This window comes from Phacochoerus africanus, chromosome 11, assembly GCF_016906955.1.
Source record: "Phacochoerus africanus isolate WHEZ1 chromosome 11, ROS_Pafr_v1, whole genome shotgun sequence".
Classification (NCBI taxonomy): Eukaryota; Metazoa; Chordata; class Mammalia; order Artiodactyla; family Suidae; genus Phacochoerus; species Phacochoerus africanus.
Window position 1 is genome coordinate 35,470,361 of NC_062554.1, and position 24,622 is coordinate 35,494,982.

The 24,622-nt window shown below is 37.3% G+C and overlaps 1 protein-coding gene and 1 long non-coding RNA gene across 7 annotated transcripts in view; one reads left to right on the top strand and one right to left on the bottom strand.

Moving 5' to 3' along the window:
- Window positions 1-9,940: 9,940 nt before the first annotated feature.
- On the bottom strand, window positions 9,941-20,031 carry MSANTD4 (Myb/SANT DNA binding domain containing 4 with coiled-coils). 3 transcript variants are annotated; one of them, XM_047753474.1, is made up of 3 exons: window positions 19,960-20,031; window positions 12,520-13,134; window positions 9,941-12,174 (listed from the first exon to the last, which is right to left on the bottom strand). In XM_047753474.1, the coding sequence occupies exons 2-3, from the start codon at window positions 12,979-12,981 to the stop codon at window positions 11,599-11,601; spliced, it is 1,038 nt and encodes a 345-aa protein (XP_047609430.1). In that variant the 5' UTR covers window positions 12,982-13,134; window positions 19,960-20,031; the 3' UTR covers window positions 9,941-11,598. The 3 variants fall into 3 exon arrangements, with proteins under 3 accessions (XP_047609430.1, XP_047609432.1, XP_047609431.1); XM_047753476.1 differs by lacking the exon at window positions 19,960-20,031 and adding an exon at window positions 19,891-19,913; XM_047753475.1 differs by lacking the exon at window positions 19,960-20,031 and adding an exon at window positions 19,551-19,883.
- Window positions 20,032-20,391: 360 nt separating this feature from the next.
- The window catches only part of LOC125110631 (uncharacterized), a 45,014-nt gene continuing 40,783 nt past the window's right edge, over window positions 20,392-24,622 (top strand). For 2 of the 4 annotated variants that reach the window (XR_007130679.1, XR_007130680.1), the window contains exon 1: window positions 20,394-20,540. This is a non-coding gene — a long non-coding RNA (uncharacterized LOC125110631). Of the gene's footprint in view, window positions 20,541-24,622 lie in introns of all 4 variants that reach the window. The other 2 variants (XR_007130681.1, XR_007130678.1) reach the window with 2 other exon arrangements.

Sequence of the window (24,622 nt, forward strand, 5' to 3'; positions counted from 1 at the left end):
TCCTGCCAAGATGGAGACTACTATGCCCTGGGATAAGTGGAGCTAGCTTAGAACTGTAGCTCCAGCCCCTTGGGCCCTGGCCTGTCTCCAGCCAAGGCAGAAACTACCATCAATCCTGGGAAAAGCTCATGTTTTCACCAGTCTCCAGCTATAACCCTTCCAACTCCAGCCCTACCCCAACCAAGGCAGTGGCTGCCAACACACTCCAGGAAGGCACAACCCATGATTCAGATCTGGCTCTCCCACCAAGACCACTGGGCACATGCAGACTGCATAGGGATGCTCCCACAGAAGGACACACCTTTAGGATCAGCATAGGTAACTATTTTGCTCAGTTTCATAGAGAAAAATGGACAAAGTCAAACAAAATAAGAAGACAGAGGAATATGATCCAAAGGAAAGAATAAGATAAAACCCTGGGGCGGGGGGACATAACAAAATGGAGATAGGTAATTTACCTGATAAGACTTCAAATCAATAGCAATAAAAATGCTCACTGAACTTGGGAAAACACTAGAGGAACACAGTGAGAACTTCATCAAAGAACTAGAAAATATAAAAAAGAACCAATCATAACTGAAAAATACAATAACACACTAGAAATTAAAATCACAGTAGAAGGAATTAACAGAAGATTAGGTGATACTGAAGAACACATAAGCAAACTGGGAGTGGAAACCACCCAATCAGAATGGCATAAAGAAAAAAAATTTAATTAGGATAGTTTAAAAGCCACTAGGACAGCATCAAGTGTACAAACATTCACATTACAGGGGCACAGAAGGCCGAGAAAGAGAGAAAGGGGAAGAAAACATATTTAATGAAATTATGGCTGAAAACATTCCTAACCTGAAGAAGAAAACCAATATCCAGGGCCAGGAAGCACAGAGAGTCTCAGAGAATATGAATTTAAGAAGATCCACTAAAAGATAGATCATAATCAAAATGGCAAAACTTAAAGACAGAATTTTAATGGCACCAAGAGAAAAAACAAAGACTCGCATACATACTAGGGACCCTCCATAAGGTTATCAGCTAATTTTTCAGCAGAAACTTTGCAAGTCAGAAGGGAGTGGCATGATATATTTAAAGCACAGAAAGGAAAAGACCTACAACAAAGGATACTCTACCAGGCAAGGTTATCATTCAGAATTGAAGGAGAGACAAAAGAGTTTCCTAGAAAAGCAAAAATAAAAGAGTTCATTATCACTAGGTCAGCCCTACAAGAAATGCTTTGGTTTTTTTTTGTTGTTTCTTTGGGGGTTTTTTTGGTTTGTTTTTTAGGGCTGCACCCACAGGCATATGGAGGTTCCCAGGCTAGGGGTCTAATCGGAGCTACAGCTGCCAGCCTATGCCACAGCCACAGCAACGCAGGATCCAAGTCACGTCTGTGACCTACATGAGAGCTCACGGCAACACCAGATCCTTAACCCACTGAGCAAGGCCAGGGATTGAACCCACAACCTCGTGGTTCCCAGTTGGGTTGGTTCCACTGCACCATGACAGGAACTCCCAAGAGATGTTAAAGGGTCTTCCTTAAGTGAAAAAGGCCACAAAACAAGAAATAAGAAAATATATGAAGAAAAAAAATCTTACTGGTAAGATAATATATAATAAAGGCAATGGATCAACCACTTGAGTAGTTAGTATAAAAGTTAAAAGACGAAAATTGTAAAAGCAACTATAACTACAATTAATAGCTAAAGGATATACATAAAGATATAAAATATTACATCAAAACCTAAAATGTGAAGAGGGAAGTAAAAAATTTATTGGAGGTTTTAGATTGTGTTTTAATTTAAACATCTATTTAAAACAAATAGATATATTTATAGGTTGATATATATGAGCCTCCCAGTAACCACAAATCAAATGCCTACAATAAAAAACAGACATTTTTCTTAAAAGATGAGAAGTACATTAAATAATGATCCAAGAAGAGGATATATTATTCATAAACTTACATGCACCATAATAAAGCCATTTATGAAAAATCCATAGCTAACATCATAGTCAATGCTAAAAACCTGAAAATCTTACCTTTAGGATTAGGAACAAGGCAAGAATGTCCAATCTCACTACTTTTATTCAATGTAGAATTGAAAGTTCTAGCCACAGCAATCAGACAACAAAAAGAATTTTTAAAAAATCTAAATTGAAATGAAGGAAGTAAAACTGTCACTATTTCCAGGTGATATTATACTTATAGTATATATGGAATATCCTCTCTAAATATAAAGATGCCACCAAAAAATCATTAGAATTAGTTGCAGGATACAAGATTAATATATACAGAAATCTGTTGCTTTTTTATACATTAATAATGAACTATCAGTTGGAGAAATGTCAAGAAAACAATGCCATTTACATTAAATCAAATAGAATAAAATATCTAAGAGTAAATTTAACCAAGAAGGTAAAAGACCTGTATTCTGAAAACTAGAAGACACTGATGAAGAAAACTGAAGACAATACAAATAAATGGAAAAATATCCCGCATTCATAGAATGGAAGAATTAATATTGTTTAAATGTCCACACTACCAAGGCAATCTAAAGATTTAATGTAACCTCTAGCAAGATACCCATGACATTTTTCACTAAACTAGAACAAATAATCCTAAAAATACATGGTACAAAAAAAGACCCTAAATATCCAAATCAATCTTGAGAAAAAAATGACTACTTCAGACTATACTACAAGGCTACAGTAATCAAAACAGTATAGTACTGGCATGAAAACACACATGTGGATCGTGGAACAGAGTAGAGAGCCCAGAAATAAACCCATGCATATATGGTCTGTTAATCTATAACAAAGGAAGCAAGAATATACAATGGAGGAAAGACAGTATCTTTTATAAGTTGTACTGGAAGACTGAACAGCTACACATCAAAGAAAGAAACTAGACCATTTTCTCACACCATATATGCAAAAATAAATTCAAAATGGTTTAAAAACGTAAATGTTAGACCTGTAACCATTAAAACCCTAGAAGAAAACATAGGCAATATCCTCTCTGGCATCAGTCTCCTTGGGCAAAAGAACAAAAACAAAAATAAACAAATGGGACTTAGTCAAATGTAAAAGCTTTTGCACAACAAAGGAAATCTTTAACAAAGGTAAAAGGAAACCTAATGAATGGGAGAATACATTTGCAAATGATATATCTAATAAGGGGATAATATCCAAAATATATTAAAAACTCATAAATTTAATATAAAAAACAACAAAAAATTATTTTTAAAATGGTCAGAGGACCTAAATAGGCATTTCTCCAAAGACATACAGATTGCCAATAGGCTCATGTTCAAAAATCATACAGACATGCAAATAAAAACCACAATGAAAAATCACCTCACACATACTGCAATGGCTATTGTTAAAAAGAAAAGAAATAACAAGTGTTAGCAAGGGTGTGGAGAAAAGGGACTTCTCGTGCACTGTTGACAGTAACATAAATTGTTACAGCCACAAGTGAAAATAATATAGCAGTTCCCCAAAAAATTAAAAATAGATCATACAATCCGGCAATTCAACGTCTGTATATTTATTCAAAAAGAACAAAAACATTAATTTGAAAAGGTAGATGCACCCCAATGTTCTTAGTAGCATTATTTACAATAGCCAAGATGTGGATGCAACCTAAGTGATCATCAATAGATGAACGGATAAATAAGATGCAATATATATATTCTTTACCATTTCTTTAATGCACTTTAAAATTTATCTACATTGAGAACAAAGAAATAAAAGTAGACTTTTTTGTTTTTTATAAATAACTACTCTCCATATTTGATAAAAATGGAATAGTATCCATAAAAAAGAATAAAATTTTGCCACTTGTGAAAACATGGATGGACTTGGAAGGTACTATGCTTAATGTAGTAAGTTAGACAAAGATAAATACTGTAATATTTTCACTTATGGGCGGAATCTAAAAAATAAAATAAATATAACAAAACAGAAACAAACACAACAAATACAGAGAACTACTGGCTACCAAAAGGGAGAGGGTGGGTGAAAGGGCAAAACAGGTGAAGAGCATTAAAAGGTATAAGCAACTAGGTATAAAATAAGTTATAAGGATGTAATACACAGCAAAGCACATATAACTTTTCATATGAAGTTATAAAATATAGTCAATATTTTATAACTTCATTTGAAGTATAATCTATAAAAACATCAAACTATTGTCGTATACCCAAAACTAAGATAATATTGCAAATCAACTATGCACCAATTTTTTAAATGATATCAATTTTATGATAAAATATTCCAATTTTACTCAGTGAAATTCATTTTTATATTTTAAAAATTATGTTAGAGGAGCTCCCGTCGTGGCGCAGTGGTTAACAAATCCGACTGGGAACCATGAGGTTGCGAATTCGGTCCCTGCCCTTGCTCAGTGGGTTAACGATCCGGAGTTGCCGTGAGCTGTGGTGTAGGTTGCAGACGCGGCTTGGATCCTGCGTTGCTGTGGCTCTGGTGTAGGCCGGTGGCTACAGCTCCGATTCGACCCCTAGCCTGGGAATCTCCATATGCCGCGGGAGCGGCCTAAGAAATAGCAAAAAGACAAAAAAAAAAATCATGTTAGAGAATGGTAGATACGACAAAGTCTTCACATCTGAAAAAGCTTTTTCTGTGCTGATTGTCACTCTAGGACAGAAATTGAAAAGATCAAGGGTAAAAGCAACATGAGCAAAGGCAAAGGGAAGAAAAATGCATGGAGTATTTGGAAAGTTTAACATATTTAGTTATATTGGTATGAGGCAATCTTAAGCAGGGTAGCCAAAGAACATGTGAGGACATTACACTTGATTCAGAAGGAAAAAGAGCCTTGTTACAGGGAAGAAAAATTTGTAATACCTGGGTCAAACCTGACGGCAGTTCTTGGAGGACCTCCTGGGAAAACAGGGGTGAATGCAGCTTGTTGTGAGGGAAGGTCATTGGAAGCAAAGCTCTGGGGAATTCTCAGCAGCATGCCTTTCTCTGGAGGTGACCATTTTGGGAAAATCTGGCCCCATCCATCAGTGCTGAGAAGCCTCAGGGCAAACAACAATCCAGGTGGGATCACAGCCCCGCCCCTCAATTAACAGGCTGCCTAAAGATCCCCCAGGCACACAGCCGCCTCTAATCCCATCTAGAGACAAAGCCCCACCCCCCAGAGGGATTAGAACCAGCTCCACCTACCAGTGGGCAGACATCAGCCCCTCCCATCAGGAAGCCTAGGGCAAGCCCCCATGACTACATGTGAAATTGGAGAAGGTTGATATGAGGTATCAAAAAAAGAAAATACAGGACTCTCAATCAATAGCTTAAGCAGACTGAAGAAGGCAAAGGATTAGATGACACCACTAAAATTTCCAACCAAGCAACCTGGTACAAAAATGTCACTCCAGAAGGAAGATAACTTACAGTATGAGAGAATGGAGTTAATGAATTTGATTCTGGCATATATAATATATTCAAGAAAGCAGCAAAATATAGAAGGTGAAATGCCTTACTGCAATTGAAAATACAGTTTTATAGTTCAAATGTTGGAACTGGAAATATATATTTGAAAGGAATTTACACCAGAGGAGATGGATTTTTATATTTCAATTTATTAAATTTTTAAAGATGAATAGGGAGCTCCCATCGTGGCACAGTGGTTAACGAATCCAACTAGGAACCGTGAGGTTGTGGGTTTGGTCCCTGCCCTTGCTCAGTGGGTTAACGATCCACCACTGCCGTGAGCTGTGGTGTAGGTTGCAGACGAGGCTCAGCTCAGATCCCGCGTTGCTGTGGCTCTGGGGTAGGCTGGAATCTACAGCTCCAATTAGAGCCCTAGCCTGGGAACCTCCCATATGCCGCAGGAGCGGCCCAAGAAATAGCAAAAATAAATAAATAAATAAATAGTAAAATAAATAAAGATGAATAGGTCACATCAGAAAAATTCATGGTAAATATAAGGGGCATTTATTCTCCGATGAAATTCATCAAGAAATTTCTGCTCAGAATATATTTATCAAAATTCAGATTATATAATTGTCATTTGTCATTTCTTCTGGTTTCAATTCAACATGGTCTCAGTGTCTTTACCTACAGTGGTTAATTAATCTCATGAGATTTAATCAACCAATTTATCTCTTTTCTTTCCCCAGAAGATGTGTTCTTTGGTTGTTTTCTCACTATATATAACATAAGTCCTTTTTGATATGCATTAGGGAAAATTTCAAAGTGATACCTTTGACAATTCTCACACGGGTTTTAATTAAGGCACTGCACAAAACTCTGCCTGGTGTGTATGTACATAAAGGATCAGCACATGTCAAAAAGAAGTTAGAAGTCAAAAAATGAAACAGATGGTTAATATTCTGGGTTTTTTAGAAGTTATAACTTCACGTTTAAGGATACTGAAGAGAAAAGCCTTGACAAATTAAAAGTTACATTCAGTTGAACCTTTGAACTCCCTTTACCCTTGATCTTTTCAATTTCTAGGTTTGAGTTGTCCACTTACATGCAGATTTTTCAATAAATATACTGAAAAACTTTTTGGAGATTTGTGACAATTTGAAAAAATTCATGGATGAACTAGATAGCTTAGAAATATTGAAAAAATAAGAAAGTTATGTCATAAAATGTATGTAGGTACTAGTCTACTTCATCATTTACTATCATAAGTATACACAAGTCTATTACAAGAAATTAAAATTTATCAAAACTTAACACACACATCACGCATGGCACCATCCACAGTCCAGAGAAATGTAAACACCAAGTAAAAATAAAGTATTACATCATAACTGCATAAAATTAACTGTAGCACATATTATACCACTATAATAATTTTATAGCCACTTCTTATTGCTATTGTGAGCTTGTACTGTATCAGCTTAAAATGCCATGTGATGCTAATAATCTCCATGTGAGCAGTTCATCTCTTCAGTAAACTGCATATCATGGTAAAAAGTGATCTCACAGTTCTCATGTATTTTGCATCACGTTTAGTGCAACACCATAAACCTTGAATAACACCATGGGGCCTGTACAAAATGCCACTCATGATGCTGGAAGTGCTCCCAAGAGGTAGAGAAAATTCATGACATCACAAGGAAAAGCTGAACTGCTTGATAGTAAGTCTGCAGCTGCGCGACTGCTGGCCCTTTCGAGATAAATGGATTCAACTAAGGAAAAGGAGATTCATGAGGCTCTTGCTGCAGCTATTCCAGCAGGTGTGAAAACTTTGCACTTTTGCAAAATACCTTTTTATCACATGTTGAAAATGAAGCTTTTATATGGGTGCAGGATGGCTATAAGAAAGGCATATTTATAGACTATAATATAATTCAGGAAAAAGCAGTCATTACATGACAACCTAAAGCAAAAGAAGGTGGAGGATCTTAAGCTTGAGAATTTAATACCAGCAAAGGATGGTTTGGTAATTTCAGAAAGAGGTCTGACTTTTAAAAATGTCAAGATAACAGGGAAGCAGCTTCTGCTGACCAACAGGCAGCAGACAAGTTCCCAAATGCCATTCAGGAGAACGGATATCTGCCTGAACAGGTTTTTAATGCAGACAAAAGTGCCTTATTCTGGAAAAAAAAAACATTCCACATAGGACATTGACTAGTAAGGAAGAGAAGTGAACACCAGAACTTAAGGCAGAGAGGGATAGGCTAACTGTAGTGTTTCATGCAAATGCAGTTGGATTTATGATCAAGACTGCCTTAATCTAAAAAACTGCTAAACCCTGAGGCTTAAAGGGAAAAAAAAAGATAAACACCAGCTGCTAGTCTTTTGGTTGTACAAGAAAGCTTGAGCAATGAGAACCCCTTTTCTGGATTGGTTCCATGGATGCTGTGTCGCTAAAATTAGAAAGTTATCTTCCCAGTAAGGGACTGCCTTTTAAAGTTATTTTGCTATTGGACAATGCCACTGGCTACCCAGAATCCCATGAGTTCAACATCAAAAAAGCATCAAAGTGATCTACTCACCCCCAAACACATCTCCAATTCAGCCTCTAGGTAAGTGGGTCATAAGGACCTTTAAGGCAGTACTCAATGGAAAGGATTGTCCAAACAATGGAAAAGAACCCTGACAGAGAGAATATCCTGAAAGTCTGGAAAGATTACACCATAGAAGATGCCATGATTATTACAGAAAAAGCCATAAAAGCCATCACCTCCAAAACTGCAAATTCCTGGTGGAGAAAACAGTCCAAATGTTGTGTTACATGACTTCACAGGGTTTACAATAAAGCCAATCAAAGAAATCATGAAAGACACTGCGGATATGACAAGAACTGAATGAGACATTTTTGAATCATCATCATCACCTAAGTATTCATTGTGCAGAATATTGTGTGCAAAACTTATACTGAAGTGGAAAGCCTATCACTCACATAGGCATTAAGCAAGTGATATTTAATATAAGATTAATAATGTGTTAGTTTTCTTGCTATTTTATAACTTGCTTTCAGAGTATTACATTACTGTATAGTATGCCTGTCTCATAATTAGAGAAACAGTATCAGACTATCATCACAGTTGGTGATGTTTTAAAAATGTAACAATGTTTCCAATACTATATTATAAATAAATTTTATAAAGATTCATTCATTAGTACACTAGGCTACCATAAAGCAATCATGTTGCTGCTTCTTTATTATCAATGCATAAATAGTTCTACCTGTAAATAAATGTGAATTTTTCATATTATCTTTTCACTTTTGATGTCTAGTGTTAGTAATACATATAACATCTACAATGTTTTACATCATATTAGACAATACTGATGTAGGTACTGACAAGATAGACAATTCATCTCGTAAACAGACAACATAAACTTTTGCTATAAATAAATACTACAAATGTGTTTTCTCTTTCTCATGATTTTCTCAACTTTTTTTTCCCCTCTAACTTACTTTATTCTAACACATATAAAGAATGTAACAGAATATAACACATATATAAAATATGTGTTATTGGACTGTTTGTCTATAAGGCTTCTAGTCAAGAGTCAGCTATTAGTAGTTCAGTTTTAAGAGAGTCAAAAGTTACATGCAGATTTTCAATTGAGGGTGGGGTGATGAGGATCGGTGCCTCTAACTCCCACACTGTTCAAGAGTCAACTGTATTTTTAAAATTAAAATTTAGGGGGAGTATAATGCTAAAGCAAATGTAGAGCAACCTCATGAAAATAACTTTTAAGTACAAAACAAAAGTTAAAGAGAGGTAGGAAAGGTAGCTACCAATTTAAAATATTCTGGAAGCACTACGATCTGTTTTCAGGATAGAAGTGACAAAGCATGAAGACATAGAAAAATGAAAAGAGAGAAAAGGTTATATAAAATGGACAGATCATTTCTAAGAACTTAAGAATTCTCCATTCATAAATAATATTGGCTATCTTCATACTTACGTCTAGGAAATTAAAGTCTATTGATCTTAAATATAACACTAATATCAACTTGCCTTTCAAGTAGCATTTTATAGTTTACATACCATTTTATTAACAATTAAAAAAAAGAAACTATGAAGCATAGGTAGAGCAGCTATCATTATGCTCATTTTACAAATGAGGAAACCAAATCACAGCGTAAGTTAAATGACTTTTACAAGTAGAAAGTGGCAAAGCTACAATTCTTACAACTATACCACAAACTTTCGATACTCCTTTCTCCTTAAAGCTCTTACATTAAAATCTTGATACTTGATACATTATTTTTCAGGTATTAAGTTAATTAAAGTGATGAGGTACTATTTCTTGTGAAAGTAGGGCTAATATGACTTAGCTCAAGGATGAACAAATAAAATACGAAAAACACATAGTACAATGCCTAACACAAATGTTAGGCCCCTTTCCCCTACTTACCATAATAAAACTCATTTCCAGGCTTGGTAACCTCAACCCCCATAGCACTGAGCATCACTGGAAATGATAAATGTTCACATAGTTAGCATAGGCAAATTTTATTTCTAAGGTCAGAAACATTAATTTCAGTTATAGAAAAATAGCACTATTTCAAAGTCAAGGTAACTAAGCAGGAGTATATTTTTTCCTTATATACCCATACTTAAAAATCAAGACATTCTTAAGGTAACAAGGAACAAATGCAGAATCAAGGTAGTATTGTCAACAGAAGAGATGTACTAAGGCTTCATGTCAGCCCTGGAAATGGGAAAATACAAAGTGATCTCGTGCAATGATTCTCAACTTCAATGTGCATTAGAATCACTTGGGTTGTGGAAAAAGCACCTTCAGGGGACTGAAGGCAAATCATCAGATTAAGTAAACCCTTGGTCTCAGAATAAATACCAAAGGGACTAAAGATACAAACTCCGTTGCTCAGGGAAGGGCAAAGACAAAATACACCACGATGTATGAAATCAGCCATTTACTCACTGTGTGAATTCTCTAAGCCTTGGACTCAGGAAGAAGAGATACCACTCTCAAGACCTGTTCTACAGATCAGGTCAGATAGTGTGCAGTAAGTGCTTCCCTAACTCACAGCACAGAGCTACTATCATTATTCCATCATCATCATCATCACTATTGGTTACAGAGGACATCCTCCCTCCACCCCCACACCCAGTTCCAAATAGCTATTATCTATTTTAAAAATCAAATTACCACTCATTGAGTTCAGGGTCATTGACTACTGGTACCATTTTTAAATTGGTACCATTTTTACTAGTTTAAACCAGTCATTTACATTAAGGTTTCAGTACATGATTGAAGTGACAATTTTTATATCTAAACTAAGACAATGGATTCAAAGAAGAAAGTGGAACTAAAGCTTAAAAAGTATGTGTTGCTTCTAAAGCATCAATAGCTAGACGAATGAACTGCTTTTCAAAGTGACCCACTTTGGATAATCTATATTTGGATGTTCCCCATACTGTTTTCTGAATCTCAGGTTATTTATAGATGGAAACATGGGAATTAAATATCTATAATATTACTTCCTATGTTCAATATACTACAAGAGTAATGTTTCTTAGTTAAAGTTTTGGGACATTTAAGCAACTCCTACATAAATATCTGAGGTTTTAACACTCTGAAATAACACTAACGAGGTGCTCAGTCAGGCTAGGACAAGATTTCTCAACTGCAGCAATACTGATGTTTTTGGCTGGATCATTCATATTTTGGGGGGCTGTCCAGTGCACTACAGGACATAGGCGTCCCTGGCCTCTATCCACTGCATGCCAGTAGTAACATGTACCACTTCCCAGTTCAGACAACCAGAAATATCACCAGACACTGCCAAATGTCTTTGGGGGGCCAAAATCATCCCCAGTTGAGAACTACTGAGATAGAATTTTACACAGACATAACTGCAAACTTGGAGTGCACAGATTATACAAGACATTATGTAATTTTACTAACAATGATTTGTGCTATACTGTTTATGTTAGAGCACAAAGTTTCTATATCATATACCACTTAAGCATACAAATACCCACAAATAACTCTCTTTTTCCTATTGAAAACACTGACATTAAACAGGGGAAAAAAAAAAAACCCAACAATATGGCTAATCCTACAACCATTTTTATATTACCTAAACCTATGGTTTACAAACATTTGATAAATGGAGACCTAAATAAATCACTGCAAGTGTCCCTCCTTCTGAATGCGTAGTCTCTCTTTCTCTACTTGTAAGCGTTCCTTTTCAATCTGCAGCTTCTCTGATTCAAATTTCAAAAATTGCAGCCTATCTTTTTCTAGTTGCAAGCGTTCTCTCTCAAGTTTTAACTTCTCTGTTTCTATATCTGGTGGCTGATGTATGGACTTTTCTCCTTGACCAAGTTCATTTTCCAAAGATGGTTTCTCTGAGTTGACTATCTGTAACCTCAACTTCTCTCTTTCAATCTGCAGCCGCTCCTTCTCCAGCTGAAGCCGCTCATGCTCCATATCTAAATGTCGTAGCCTCTCTTTCTCAATCTGTAGGCGTTCCTTTTCTACCTGTAGTCTTTCAGCCTCAATATCAAGCCGTCGTTTTTCCAACTCTAGTTTCTGTTTTTCTATGTTTACAAGTAAATGGGGTTCATCGAATGCAGACCTAGATGGGGTTGAGTTCAGAGTAAAAAACTCATCAATGTGGGGGAAATCAGGAAGTTCATTTTCCCTCCTGGAATCTGGTATGACTGATGACAACATTTCTTCTTCCTCTTCAATTTCAAACTAAAAGAAAAGAGAAAAGTAGTTCTCAGTATTTATTTCTATTCCATGGTTGTTAATTTGTCTAAACATTTCTTAAAAGCTTTTTATGTGGCTTGAGCACACAAAACCATTTACTGTGAATTCTGAAAAATATTTACAATGAATTACCCGAAATCATTTATATAGTTAAGTATATTTAGGTGAGAAGAGACCGACAATATTAAGAAGGAAAAAAAAATAGAATGACTCTGTTATTTACTATTTTTAAGTTAGCTTGAAAATCTGGGAATTTCTTTACTGTTCCTCATCTATGATAAACTCCCACATCAGAAATGAAGAATAGAGTTCACAAAGGCTAATACTTACTTCAGGACTCTGGGGATCTCTTTCTTCCTCTTCCACTTTGACTTCAGTTAAAGAACCACCTGCATCCCTGAAATCTGCCACATTTTGCCAATCAAAATTTGTATCATTTCGGAATCCAATCTTTTCATCTATCTCTTCAGTGAGAGAGTCATCTAAATCAGACGTGGGAAGGGGAAACCCTGAACCAACCAGCTTAATGTTCGCCTTCATCCTCTTTCTCTTCATAAGCGCTCGCCAGTCAAGGTACCTTCTTTTCACTTCTGTCCCTGTTCTCTGTTCTCCTTCTCCTACAGCATTCACACACTGTGCAATCTCCTCCCAAGCCATTCGCTTCATCACATTAATTGTTGTATTGAGCTGCTTGGAAAAAATAACTTCTTTCCTTTTTGTAATTTCTTTCAAAAGGGTCTGAGTTTCTTGTACACTAAAATTGCTCTTCCTTTTCCTTTTCAACTGCTTCATTTTTCTAACTTAAATGTAGTTTTAACAGTAAAAGAAGATGTGAAAAAAAAATTGAGGAATATTACAAAGTACAAAAATCAGGGATAATCCTTCGTTAGCACTTTCTTTAAATGTTTTCCGTTCGCCTAGTAGCACAGGCAGGCTGGATGATTCCTAGAGAGAAAACAGTAAAAATCAATCAACCTACAACTTCTGCAATGTACTTCAACCCAATAAACTATATAATTAAAAAAAAAAAAAAACTCCAAATAGGGCTCAAAATGCTACAGTTCTGTTTCCACCAGCACTACCTCAGTCTAAACTACCATTTTCTTTCACCAAGGCTGTTGTAATGGTTCCAAACTAATTGCCAGTATTCACTCTTGACCCACTCCCTACTTCTTCTCTATTCTCCCTAATTCATCCACTCTAACTACAAAGGCCTTTTTTCAGTCACCCATTCTTGTCAATCTCCTTGCCCACTATAGGTTCTTTGCACACACTGTTCCTTCTGCCTAGGAAGTGGTAGGAAATGGATTGCTCCCTGCCTGGGCTACGTAATTCCTCCTCATCTTTCTGCTTGCAGATTAGATATCTGTTCCTGCTGAAGCCTTTCCTGACAAGGAGTCAAATGACTCCTTTTCCTCACCTAAATGTTACATGCTTGCTCATATACAGCCAAAGGTGTCTCATTCCCATTTTACTAGAAGTCTCATGAGGACAGCAACATTTCTGCTCACCATTATGTCCCCAGAGCCTAGCAAATATACCATAAACACATGGCAAACATACCATAAACACTTTTTGAATGAATAAATGAAAAAACCTGCTAAAGTGACGAGTTTGGAATGTCAAAAAGCAAAAAAAAAATTAGACCCCGTGAAATAATTTTAGAGGAACACTGAAAGGCTGGGCTACAAAGTCATAAAATTCAGAAACAAATTCGAGACAATGTAATCTGATCAGAGAAATGACAACTACTTATATTTTACTATTTATCAAATTAAAATCCATATTTAGGTTAAATCTACAAAGAACTCCTAAGCTTGAAATAAAAGTTTCTGAAACAATGAAATTATTTTAAGGATATGATAGAATTAAAAGGATAACATGGAGTTCTCATCGTAGCTCAGTGGTTAACGAATCCAACTAGGAACCATGAGGTTGCGGGTTCCATCCCTGGCCTTGCTCAGTGGTTTAAGGATCCGGTGTTGCCTTGAGCTGCAGTGTAGGTCACAAACACGGCTCAGATCTGGCGTTGCTGTGGCAGTGGTAGGCCGGCAGCTATAGCTCCGATTGGACCCCTAGCCTGGGAGCCTCCATATGCTGCGGGTGTGGCCCCAGAAAAGACAAAAAAATTAATTAATTAATTTAAAAAAAAAAAGGATAACATAAAAGAGGCAAGGATTTTTCCCAAACTAATTAACTAGTTAAAGATCACTAATTACAATTTAAAAAAATTTTAGAGGGAGTTCCTGTTGTCACGCAGCGGAAACGAGTTGGATTAGGAACCATAAGGTTGTGGGTTTGATCCCTGGCCTCACTCAGTGGGTTAAGGATCCGGATTTGCCACGAGCTGTGGTGTAGTTCGCAGATGCAGCTCGGATCTGGCATTGCTGTGGCTCTGGTGCAGGCCGGTGGCTAGAGTTCCGATTGGACCTCTAGCCTGGGAAATTCCATATGCTGCGGGCGCGGACCTAAAAAGATAAAAGACAAAACAAAAACAAAACAAAACAAAAAAATTTTGGACCTCCCATCGTGGCGCAGCAGAAACAAATCCAACTAGGAACCATGAGGTTGTAGGTTAGAGCCCTGGCTTCGCTCAATGGGTTAAGGATCTGGCGTTGCCATGAGCTGTGGTGTATGTTGCAGATGCAGCTCAGATCCTTCATTGCTGTGGCTGCAGTGTAGGCCAGCAGCTGTAGCTCTGATTGGACCCCTAGCCTGGGAACCTCCATATACCGCAGGTGCAGCCCTAAAGAGCCCCCCACAAAAAAAAAAATTTTTTTTAAATCAAACAGGGAGTTCCTGTCATGGCTCAGTGGTTAACGAACTCAACTAGTATCCATGAGGTTGCGGGTTCAATCCCTCGCCTCATTCAGTGGGTAAAGGATTCAGCATTGCCATTTGCTGAGGTGTAGGTTGAAGAGGCAGCTTAGATCCCACACTGCTGTGGCTGTGGCATAGGCTGGCAGCTGTAGCTCTGATTTGATCCCTAGCCTGGGAGACTTCACATGCCACATGTGCAGCCCCAAAAAGACAAAAGACAAAAAATAAATTAATTAAATTAAAAAATCCAAAAAATTTGCACAGCAAGATAACTAAAAAGAAAACAAAAAGACAACTTACAGAATGGGAAAAAATAATTTCAAATGATGCAACTGACAAGGGCTTAATCTCTAAAATATACAAACAACTTACACAACTCAACAGCAAAAAGGCCAACAACCCAATTGAAAAATGGGCAAAAGACCAGAATAGACATTTCTCCAAAGAAGATATATGGATGGCCAACAAGCACATGAAAAAATACTCAACATCACTGATTAGAGAAATACAAATCAAAACTACCACGAGATACCACCTCACACCAGTCAGAATGGCCATCATTAATAAGCCCACAAATAACAAATGCTGGAGGGGATGTGGAGAAAAGGGAACCCTCCTGCACTGTTAGTGGGAATGTAAGCTGGTACAACCACTATGGAAAACAGTATGGAGATACCTTAGAAAACTATACATAGAACTACCATATGACCCAACAATCCCACTCTTGGCCATATATCTGGACGAAACTTTCCTTGAAAAAGACACATGCACCCACATGTTCATTGCAGCACTGTTCATCATGACATGAGAACAACCTAAATGTGCATCGACAGATGACTGGCTTAGGATAGGAAGATATGGTATATATACACAATGGAATACTACTCAGCCATAAAAAAGAACAAAACAATGCCATTTGCAGCAACATGGATGGAACTAGAGACTCTCATACTGAGTGAAGTCAGTCAGAAAGAGAAAGAGAAACACCATATGATATCATTTCTATCTGGAATCTAATATATGGCACAAATGAACCTTTCCACAGAAAAGAAAATCATGGACTTGGAGAAGAGACTTGTGGTGGCCGAGGGGGAGGGGAGGGAGTGGGATGGATTGGGAATTTGAGGTTAGTGGATGCAAACTATTGCCTTTGGAATGGATAAGCAATGAGATCCTGCTGTATAGTACTGGGAACTATATCTAGTCACTTACGATGAAGCATGATAATGTGAGAAAAAAGAATCTATATATGTATGTGTAACTGGGTCACCATGCTGTACAGTAGAAAATTGACAGAACACTGTAAACCAGCTATAATGGAAAAAAATAAAAATCATTATATAAAAAAATCCAAAAAATTATACTTTAGTAAAAATGTGTTTCATAAACAAACAAAAAAGTTTACTTGCTCAAATGGGTACAGAGAGGCAAGATGGACTACAAATGCTGTAGCTGCTAAGAAATTTCCCTTCAGAGATTAAAGCCTCATCCGCTACAAAATTTACAACATAAACAAAGTTGGCCTCTATGGGAAAAATATGCTAAGTAGAATATATCAGATAGAAATATAACTAATAGTAAGGACCAATTTCACTCTTCTGTCTGTTGGAAACACATCAAAGGAATACAAGCTAAGTCAATTCAAACTTAAGTAGAAGAGGATTGCTCCCTTTAGCAAATCAAACTTTCTTATACGTAGAATGTATTTAGATATCTATCCATATCTTTATTAGAAAGAACTATGATTGAATTAGGAGTACATAAGTACTGAGTAATTAGGACACAATGCTTCATTCAACAAACATGTACTGAGTGCTTGAAACCTTTCAAAGTCTTTGCATACACTTAGGAGGTAAATTCACTCTTCCTCTCTATTACAAATCCTGAGTCCTACTTATCATATCTTCATATCTACCTTTGCCAGCTTTAAGTGTCACCTCCAACACCAACCCCGAACATTCTTTCTCAACTCAGCCTCTCCAATATATATGTCAAGAGTGGGCACATACAGTATCAATCATTCTAAAATTCCTTGAATTCTAGATTAGTGCTGTCTAATACAAATACAACGAGACTCACATATATAATTTTAAATCCTCTAACAGCCACATTAAAATATAAAGAGAAACAGGTAAAATTTGTCATATATTTTATTTAACCTAACATACCAAAATTTATTATTTTTTCAACATGTAATCAATACAAAAAGTAACTGAGGTATTTCACACTTTTTTTTCCCCTACTAAGCCTTCAAAATCATGTGGGTATTATGGACTAGCCACAATATGTGGCTATTGGCTATGGTACTGGACAGCCCAGTTCTAGCTTTATGACCCCTGAGGACTATCATAAATGTATTCCTTTGGCACATCCTCCCAACTCCCATGGTCTCTGCTCTTTTGTTTGGCCAGTGAGTACTCATCCTCAGCACCTTCATGTTCCCATTAGTCTACATCTAATGTCCGGGCTACATGCTTCCACCATCAGGCTGTTATAATCCCTTACTTTATACTAGGAGCAATACGGGATTGAAGATGAATGTATTATTTCTATCAAATAATTTATGACTTAGTAAAACCTGTAAAATACATATGCATAAAAATTTACAAGAAAAATTATAATGGAGACTATAAACTAAAAGTTCTGAATACAGACTACCTAAACCTGTATATTAATTCCACCGCTTAGAAGCTCTGTCATCTTAAGCAAATTACTTAGCCTTCTTAACTTATTTTCTCATCTATAAATAGGAGAAAAATAACATGATGTTTTGAGGATTAGATGAGATAATTCAATCAAGAAATGTATTAACACCTAAGATATAGTAAGCCCTGAACAAACATCAGCTATTATACATTTCCTAGTATAGTCAGTCTGGACACAGTAAGTGAATATTTCTTTACCGGATAAATAATGAGAGTGTATGAAAAGTACAAGAAGAGAAGTACTAACAAAATACCCTGGGTGTTGAGAAGGAGAAATTTTTGGTAGGATCAAGGAAGGTTGTGAGAAGGAATTAGCATTTGATTTGTCCCTAAAGAGGGGCAGAAGTACAAGGAATCAAAGTTGGAAAACTAGGTTGGGGCCAAATGTCAACAAATCTTTAATGTTGACCTGTAAGACCCCATCCTTTGCTTCAAGGAAAAAAAAAAAACTTACTATAAGAGACAAATATATCTGTGAAGACTTTTGAAATTCAAGCAGTATACCTTTTATATGGAGGTAATGTTACTGTAATAATATACAAACTATAATATAAAAAATGTAGTACATAATAAAATAATAAACAATGATTACAGTTGTCAAGAGAATTCTAATTTAGGCAGAAATCAATCATTAGATTTTGCTGCTCTTAGAATATGAGATATGAGATCACTTTTGTAATGACAGAAATAAAAATTCTTTTAAAACTATGCTTGATTCAATATACTCTTAACATTTTGGCAGCAGCTGTTGTTGTTTACATATCCTGTTTCTCCCAACAATTTGTAATTCTATATCTCTGTCCTACAGAGGTGATATCCCTCTGTGCCTCACTATTCTATGCTAAACTGTTGAACTATTTCATTGACAAAATGCACTTTAATACCCATTTGTAACCTCACTGAAATTGACATGGAAATGTATCTTAGATTTCCCCTCAGTCATGGCTTAATTGTGTGAAAATCGCAGATAAATGTTAAGACGGTACCCAAATCAAAGTAACCCTGAATTGAAACTTGGTAGCTATGCTGACATGAGTAGAAGTTAAGGTATGTTTCCAGGAATTTCTTTTTTTCTGTCTTCTCCTCTACATTTTGGTACTCAGCTTGGGTTTTCATCATTAATTACCCAATAATTCACTCAAGTATTTACTGAGCTCCTACTATGTGCCAGGCACACATTTTTAGTGCTGAGGCTCTAAAACCTCATCAATTATGAAAAGATGCCATTTTAGATGTCAAATACTATCACTTTTATATTGGTTGTCTTCTTCACCTTTACAGAGGAGAATTCAGAAGTTGCAACCTCTAAAAATTCATAGTTCTTCCATGCCCAATCACAGAGAAGAGCCATTTTCCTGAAACTCCACCCACAGTCATTCTTTTACTGGTTGGAAAGTATAAGTAGTTCACTTACATAATCCTTGTGATGTACCACCAATGGCATAATATATCTGAGCAATTTTTTTTTTCAAGGACTAACACTTGAGAACGACGTTCCTAAATATTGCATGATAAGATGGAATCAAGAAGTCTGAGGAAAATCAGGTAGTAAACTCTGGGTCCAAAACATTTTTTAGGTAAACTCATTAGGCTGTTCAAGAAGAAAAACATCACAAAATCTAAAAACTTTCCCCCACCCCCCTCCCAATCCTCTCGGAAGTGTGCTCTCCCTCTTCCCACCAACTCCAAGCCCTACCCTCGCCACCATCTTCTTAGAGGTAATTCATCGCCCTGCCGAATAGGATGCTCTTCTCTATAACTCGTGGTAGATAAATGATTAAAGTTTACTCAAGTGTCGCCTGTTACCATATTAATAAAGTACCTCTCACTCCTCACCTCTTCCTTTGGGGCCGCCCTGGTACAGCCCCTCGGGAGCATGCAGGAAGGCTGAATTCCCAGGAGGCCACCTAGGAGCTGGGGGCGCGCACCTGACTAGGCCACAGCCAACAGCTGCACCTGCTGGGACGTGAGGCAACCTGGAAGAGAGTCCTCTCTCCGCAAATCAGAGTCCCAGGGCGCCTGGGAACTTTAGCAGCCTTTTTGCAGCGGCTTGGGCCCCTCCCTACCCTCCCAGGTCAGGCGGCAGCTGCGACTGCAATTTCTCTTGAGTAACGTAGCCTGCTAGCTACGGAGCCAGATCCGTTGCGGCAGCGGGAGACAGAGTCCTAACACTGACCTAGCTGGCACCAACCGTCCGCGGAGCCGTCCCCTCCCTCGCAGCCTCCTCAGGGATACAAACGCTCACCTGAGACCCTGGCAGTACCTCCCCACGGTCGCCTCAGAGGTGGGGGGGGCGGGGTGACAAAAAAAAAAAAAAGATGCTTCATTGATTCCCCTCCCACAAACTTCGCCCGCCCGCGGCCCTAAACCATTGGCTGGCGCGGGTGGCGCTCGTTAAATGAAGCTCATCCATTGGCCTGAGGCGTAGTGCCATTCTGGCTGAGGGCCCGCCCTAGGTCCAGCCTCACAATGGGAATCGAGTCCCAAACCGTTCCGGGTTAGTGCCCTGAAATTCCGCCCCCTTGTTACTAGTGGCCTCCGGTTCTACGCTCAGTCTTTGGCGTGCGACTCTGTCAATCAAGAGGGCTCTAGGAAAGGATTGGCCACTAGCAATCAGACGGCTGCACCATTCAGCCTGATTGGGATACAGACCGCTCCATCTCCAAACTCTACTCCTATCCCTGGACCCTTACCAGTTAAAAGGGCAAAGAGGAAGTAGCACCCTTGCTTTGCTCCAGCTGTTCCTAGCCCCAGCATTCCTTTCTGCTCAGCCAACTGTGACCAAGTTTGGCCTCAACCGTTCCTCTGAGACTGCCCCTGCCAAAGGTCACTGGTGATTACCCTATGGATAAATCTAAGCGACACTTTCTCGGTCTTTATCTTACCTCCTCAAAGAATATTTGACTTGTTGACCTTTCTTCATTGGTTTCCTTAATGCTTCCCCTGGTTTTCCTCCCTCCCAGTCTCTACCCTCTTTGCAGTTGCCTCTCTCGCTGCCATCAACTAATGGGTCTGTCTTCCCATTGTCTTCCTATTGCCTTTGTTAAGGCCTGTTTTGAAATCCAGAATTACATCGGTAACATCCTTACTGGCCTGTCTGCCAGTACCACTGTAGTCCATTCTTCACAACTTAGGCAAGAAAGGCTGCCTGAAGTTCTTTAGTGGAACCACATTCATTTTATGATAAAATACAAATGCTTTACAAGAATTTCTTCCGTTTTTTCCTCAGGCTTCATCTTTCTAAAGCATTCCTCCCCTACCCTTTTCCTAATTCCTTACCCTAATTATTTTATTTCTTTCAGTTCCTAGACTTGGCTTTGGGACTTCGTTTGGTTTGCATAGTTTCCACCTGGAATGATTTCTACCTGCCTCTTACCTATTATGCCCAGGATCAAGTTACTTTCTGAAGGAAAGCTTCTTTTCTCTCCATTCACCCTGTCTCCACTTCCAAGTTCTCCCTCTAATGTAGCTTTGCCAGGTAAAAGACAGGATACTCAACTAATTTTTTTTTTTTTTTTTTGGTCTTTTTGCTATTTGGGCCGCTCCCGCGCCATATGGAGGTTCCCAGTCCAGGGGTCGAATCGGAGCCGCAGCAACGCGGGATCCGAGCCATGTCTGCGACCCACACCACAGCTCACAGCAACGCCGGATCGTTAACCCACTGAGCAAGGGCAGGGACCGAACCCGCCACCTCATGATTCCTAGTCGGATTCGCTAACCACTGCGCCACGACGGGAACTTCTCAACCAAATTTGAAGTTCAGATAAATAACATAATTTTCACTATAGCTATGTCCCATGCAATATTTGACACCCTGTATTTTTATTTGCTGGCCACTTACTCCAGGATGCTCCCATGGTAGTCAGTACCTTTCCTCTAATACATCTTACCACATATTCCATGCAGGCAGGCTTTCTTGTTCACTGTTGAAATTTCCTTGCCTACCACAGTGCCAAAAATACAATACACACTTGAAAGAGATTTGGCAAATATATAATGGAATATTCTGGGTCTATCATGAATACTTGCTTGATAATCCTCAAGGAACTTTTGTCCACAAAATAGAAGTACTTATGAAATATGCTCTTTAAAATGTAACAACTAATCTTTCATATATTTACTTACAACTTTGTGAAAGAAGCGTGTCTATAATTTTGCCTAAATAGGACAAAAAAAAGTTTCTTTAGATAAATATGAGAACTTTTATTTTGGATTTTGTTTATAGTGGATGTTTTTTGGGTGAGTGCAGTGAAAGGTTAAGAGAACTATTCATCTTTATTATGACCAGACATTCTCTCTGATTCCCCTGAGTCTGTCTATTCCTTGAACGTATTTATTTATTTCAGTAACAGGGTAGAGGCCTAATAAGTCGCTAAGTATTAAGAAAGATGGTTCCATATCATCAACTCTTTAAGCTTTCTCCAATTAACCTGTCTCCTCACCGATTGCAAGGTCTTTTCCAGATACTGTCACTATTTTTTCTCATTTATATCTTGTCTGGACGGACATGAACCAAGAAGGGAGAGATTAAAGGTAATCCAGAATGCCTAATATCAGTACTCCATTGCCGACCTGGTAGTCTGCTGACTGATTTGATTTTTGTTAGTACTTATTTAAGGCTGGTGATTGACCTAATGTTTATTCTACAATTAAGGTTTTCAGCTGAGGTAGCCACAAGCCAGATGATCCCTTGAAATGCGGCTACCACAACTGAATAACTGAATTTTAATTTATTTAAAATTAAATGAATTAAATTTAAATAATAAATTTAATAATAATTTAAATAATAAATTATTTAATTTATTTAATTTTAATTAATCCTAATTTAAAAACTGACGCTTAATTCAGTTACTGCATAATACCTAAGTATGTTTGGAAAACATGAGTTATGTGATCTACTTTTTCAACTGTAAATTTTTTGAAATTGAAATACAGATTGAATATTTCTGATAAAAAATTAGCATCTGAATTGAGATGTAAAATATATTCAGGATTTCTAAGATTTATCATAGAAATGTAAAATGTCTCATTGGTAATTTTTATACTGAGTATAAGTTGAAATTATATTTTGCATAATTGAGTTAAGGAAAATATGTTCTTAAAATTAATTTTACTTTGAATTTTTTACTTTTTAAAATGAGAATAATAGGAAATTTAATCTTATACATGTAATTTTTGTTGTGTTTCTATTAGACAATAACATTCTAGACTGTGCCTGGCCACAACTTATTACTTATTGTCAGAATTGAGAGTTCCCGTTGTGTGGCAGCAGAAACAAATCCAACTAGGAACCATGAGGTTGCAGGTTCGATCTCTGGCCTCACTCAGTGAGTTAAGGATCCGGCGTTGCACAGATGAGGCTCGGATCCTCCATTGCTGTGGCTCTGATTTGACCCTTAGCCTGGGAATATCCATATGCTGCAAGTGCAGCCCTAAAAAGCAAAAAATAAAAATAAAAGTCTCTGAATTAGAATATGATAGTTAATTAAAATCTTTCTGGAGTTCCCATTGTGGTGCAGTAGAAATGAATCCTACTAGTATCCATGAGGATGCAGGTTCCATCCCTGACCTCACTCAGTGGGCTTGGGGATCCAGTGTTGCCGTGAGCTCCTTAGATCCTACGTTGCTGTGGCTGTGGCATAGGTGGGCTGTAGCTCCAATTCAACCCCTAGCTTGGGAACTTCGATATGCTGCGGGTGTGGCCCTAAAAAGAAAAAAAAAGCTTTCAATGCTTATTATTTAACCAAAGGGAAAGAAAAAAAATCACTTTTCCTATCTTTCCCTCAAACACAGTTAAGAAAAAATAACCCAGTGAACGTGTTATAACCTATATTATATAGCAACAAATGCACTTAACTATCATGCGGTTTTCAGTCTCCATTTTTGCCTTTGCACATGCTATCTCTTCTTCCTTTGCACACGTACTGCTTCCTCCTTGTCTTATCCTTGTGACAGACTCTTAGTCTCCTTCAAAACTAACTCTTCCCTGACAAAGTTAGAGCAGATCAACTTTTCCTTTTTCATGTGAGTTTTACACTTATACATATTCTATTTAGATATGATTCAGTATTGCTATTACCTTTTACCTTTTTATCTTCAGCACTTAGCACATTACCTGGGACTTATTCTGGCAAAAAATGTATTTGATAAATCGACCTGAATATTGACAAAAGAAAACTCACTCTGTTTTGTCCTCTGTGATAACATTGCTTGCATTTTTCATCATCCTCAAGTAAATTATAATGGTTTGTAAAATAACATTAAAAGTTTTTCACCAGCAAATTTCATGGTTCTAAAAAATACTTTGAATTGAAAGCCAATATGTTTCCTATAGAAATTGTTGCAATTAGTTTCCTTTAGATTTTGTTTCCCTTATAACTGAGAAAAATAGGAAGTGTTAGAATACAAGCTATTTTCAAATGGGAATTATTATAGTAATAGGCAGAGATGGAAGATTTTAGTTTCAAAGATCACTCTGGTATCAAATCTTGAGAAGTCAAATGCATCTGGCATGTCACCCAGCATCAACTGTGTTTAGGTTGCCATTTTTGATTATAGTAGGAGGTTTGGTTTCTACTGGAATAGCCTATAAAATAATAGGGGCCAGTGTTTACAGGAGAATCATTAAAAATGTTTTTTATAATTATCATTCTGTTCTTCTTCTGGGGAAGCCAAATTCTTTCATGGAGTTGACCATGAAAGAAACAGATCAATTGCAAATCTGTTCTTATAGTTTGAAATGTACGCCCTGGTAATTTTCTGCTTGGAGCTCGTTTTTAAAAATCACTTTTGGTATGTATATATTTTTTTATTTATCTGTCCCATTTGACAATCAAAGAGGCCTCTTGTTTAATAACAATTTTAGTTGTTCTGTAGGATAACCACCTGTTTCTTTGAGTCCCCTGCAG

What these genes read in the sequence shown, in the direction of transcription:
- MSANTD4 (XM_047753474.1), bottom strand. Translation starts at nt 12,981, where the DNA reads ATGAAGCAGTTGAAAAGGAAAAGGAAGAGCAATTTTAGTGTACAAGAA. An exon ending in GAGATCCCCAGAGTCCTGAA is followed by an intron (nt 12,175 to 12,519) that starts GTAAGTATTAGC and finishes CTTTTCTTTTAG; the next exon opens with TTTGAAATTGAAGAGGAAGA.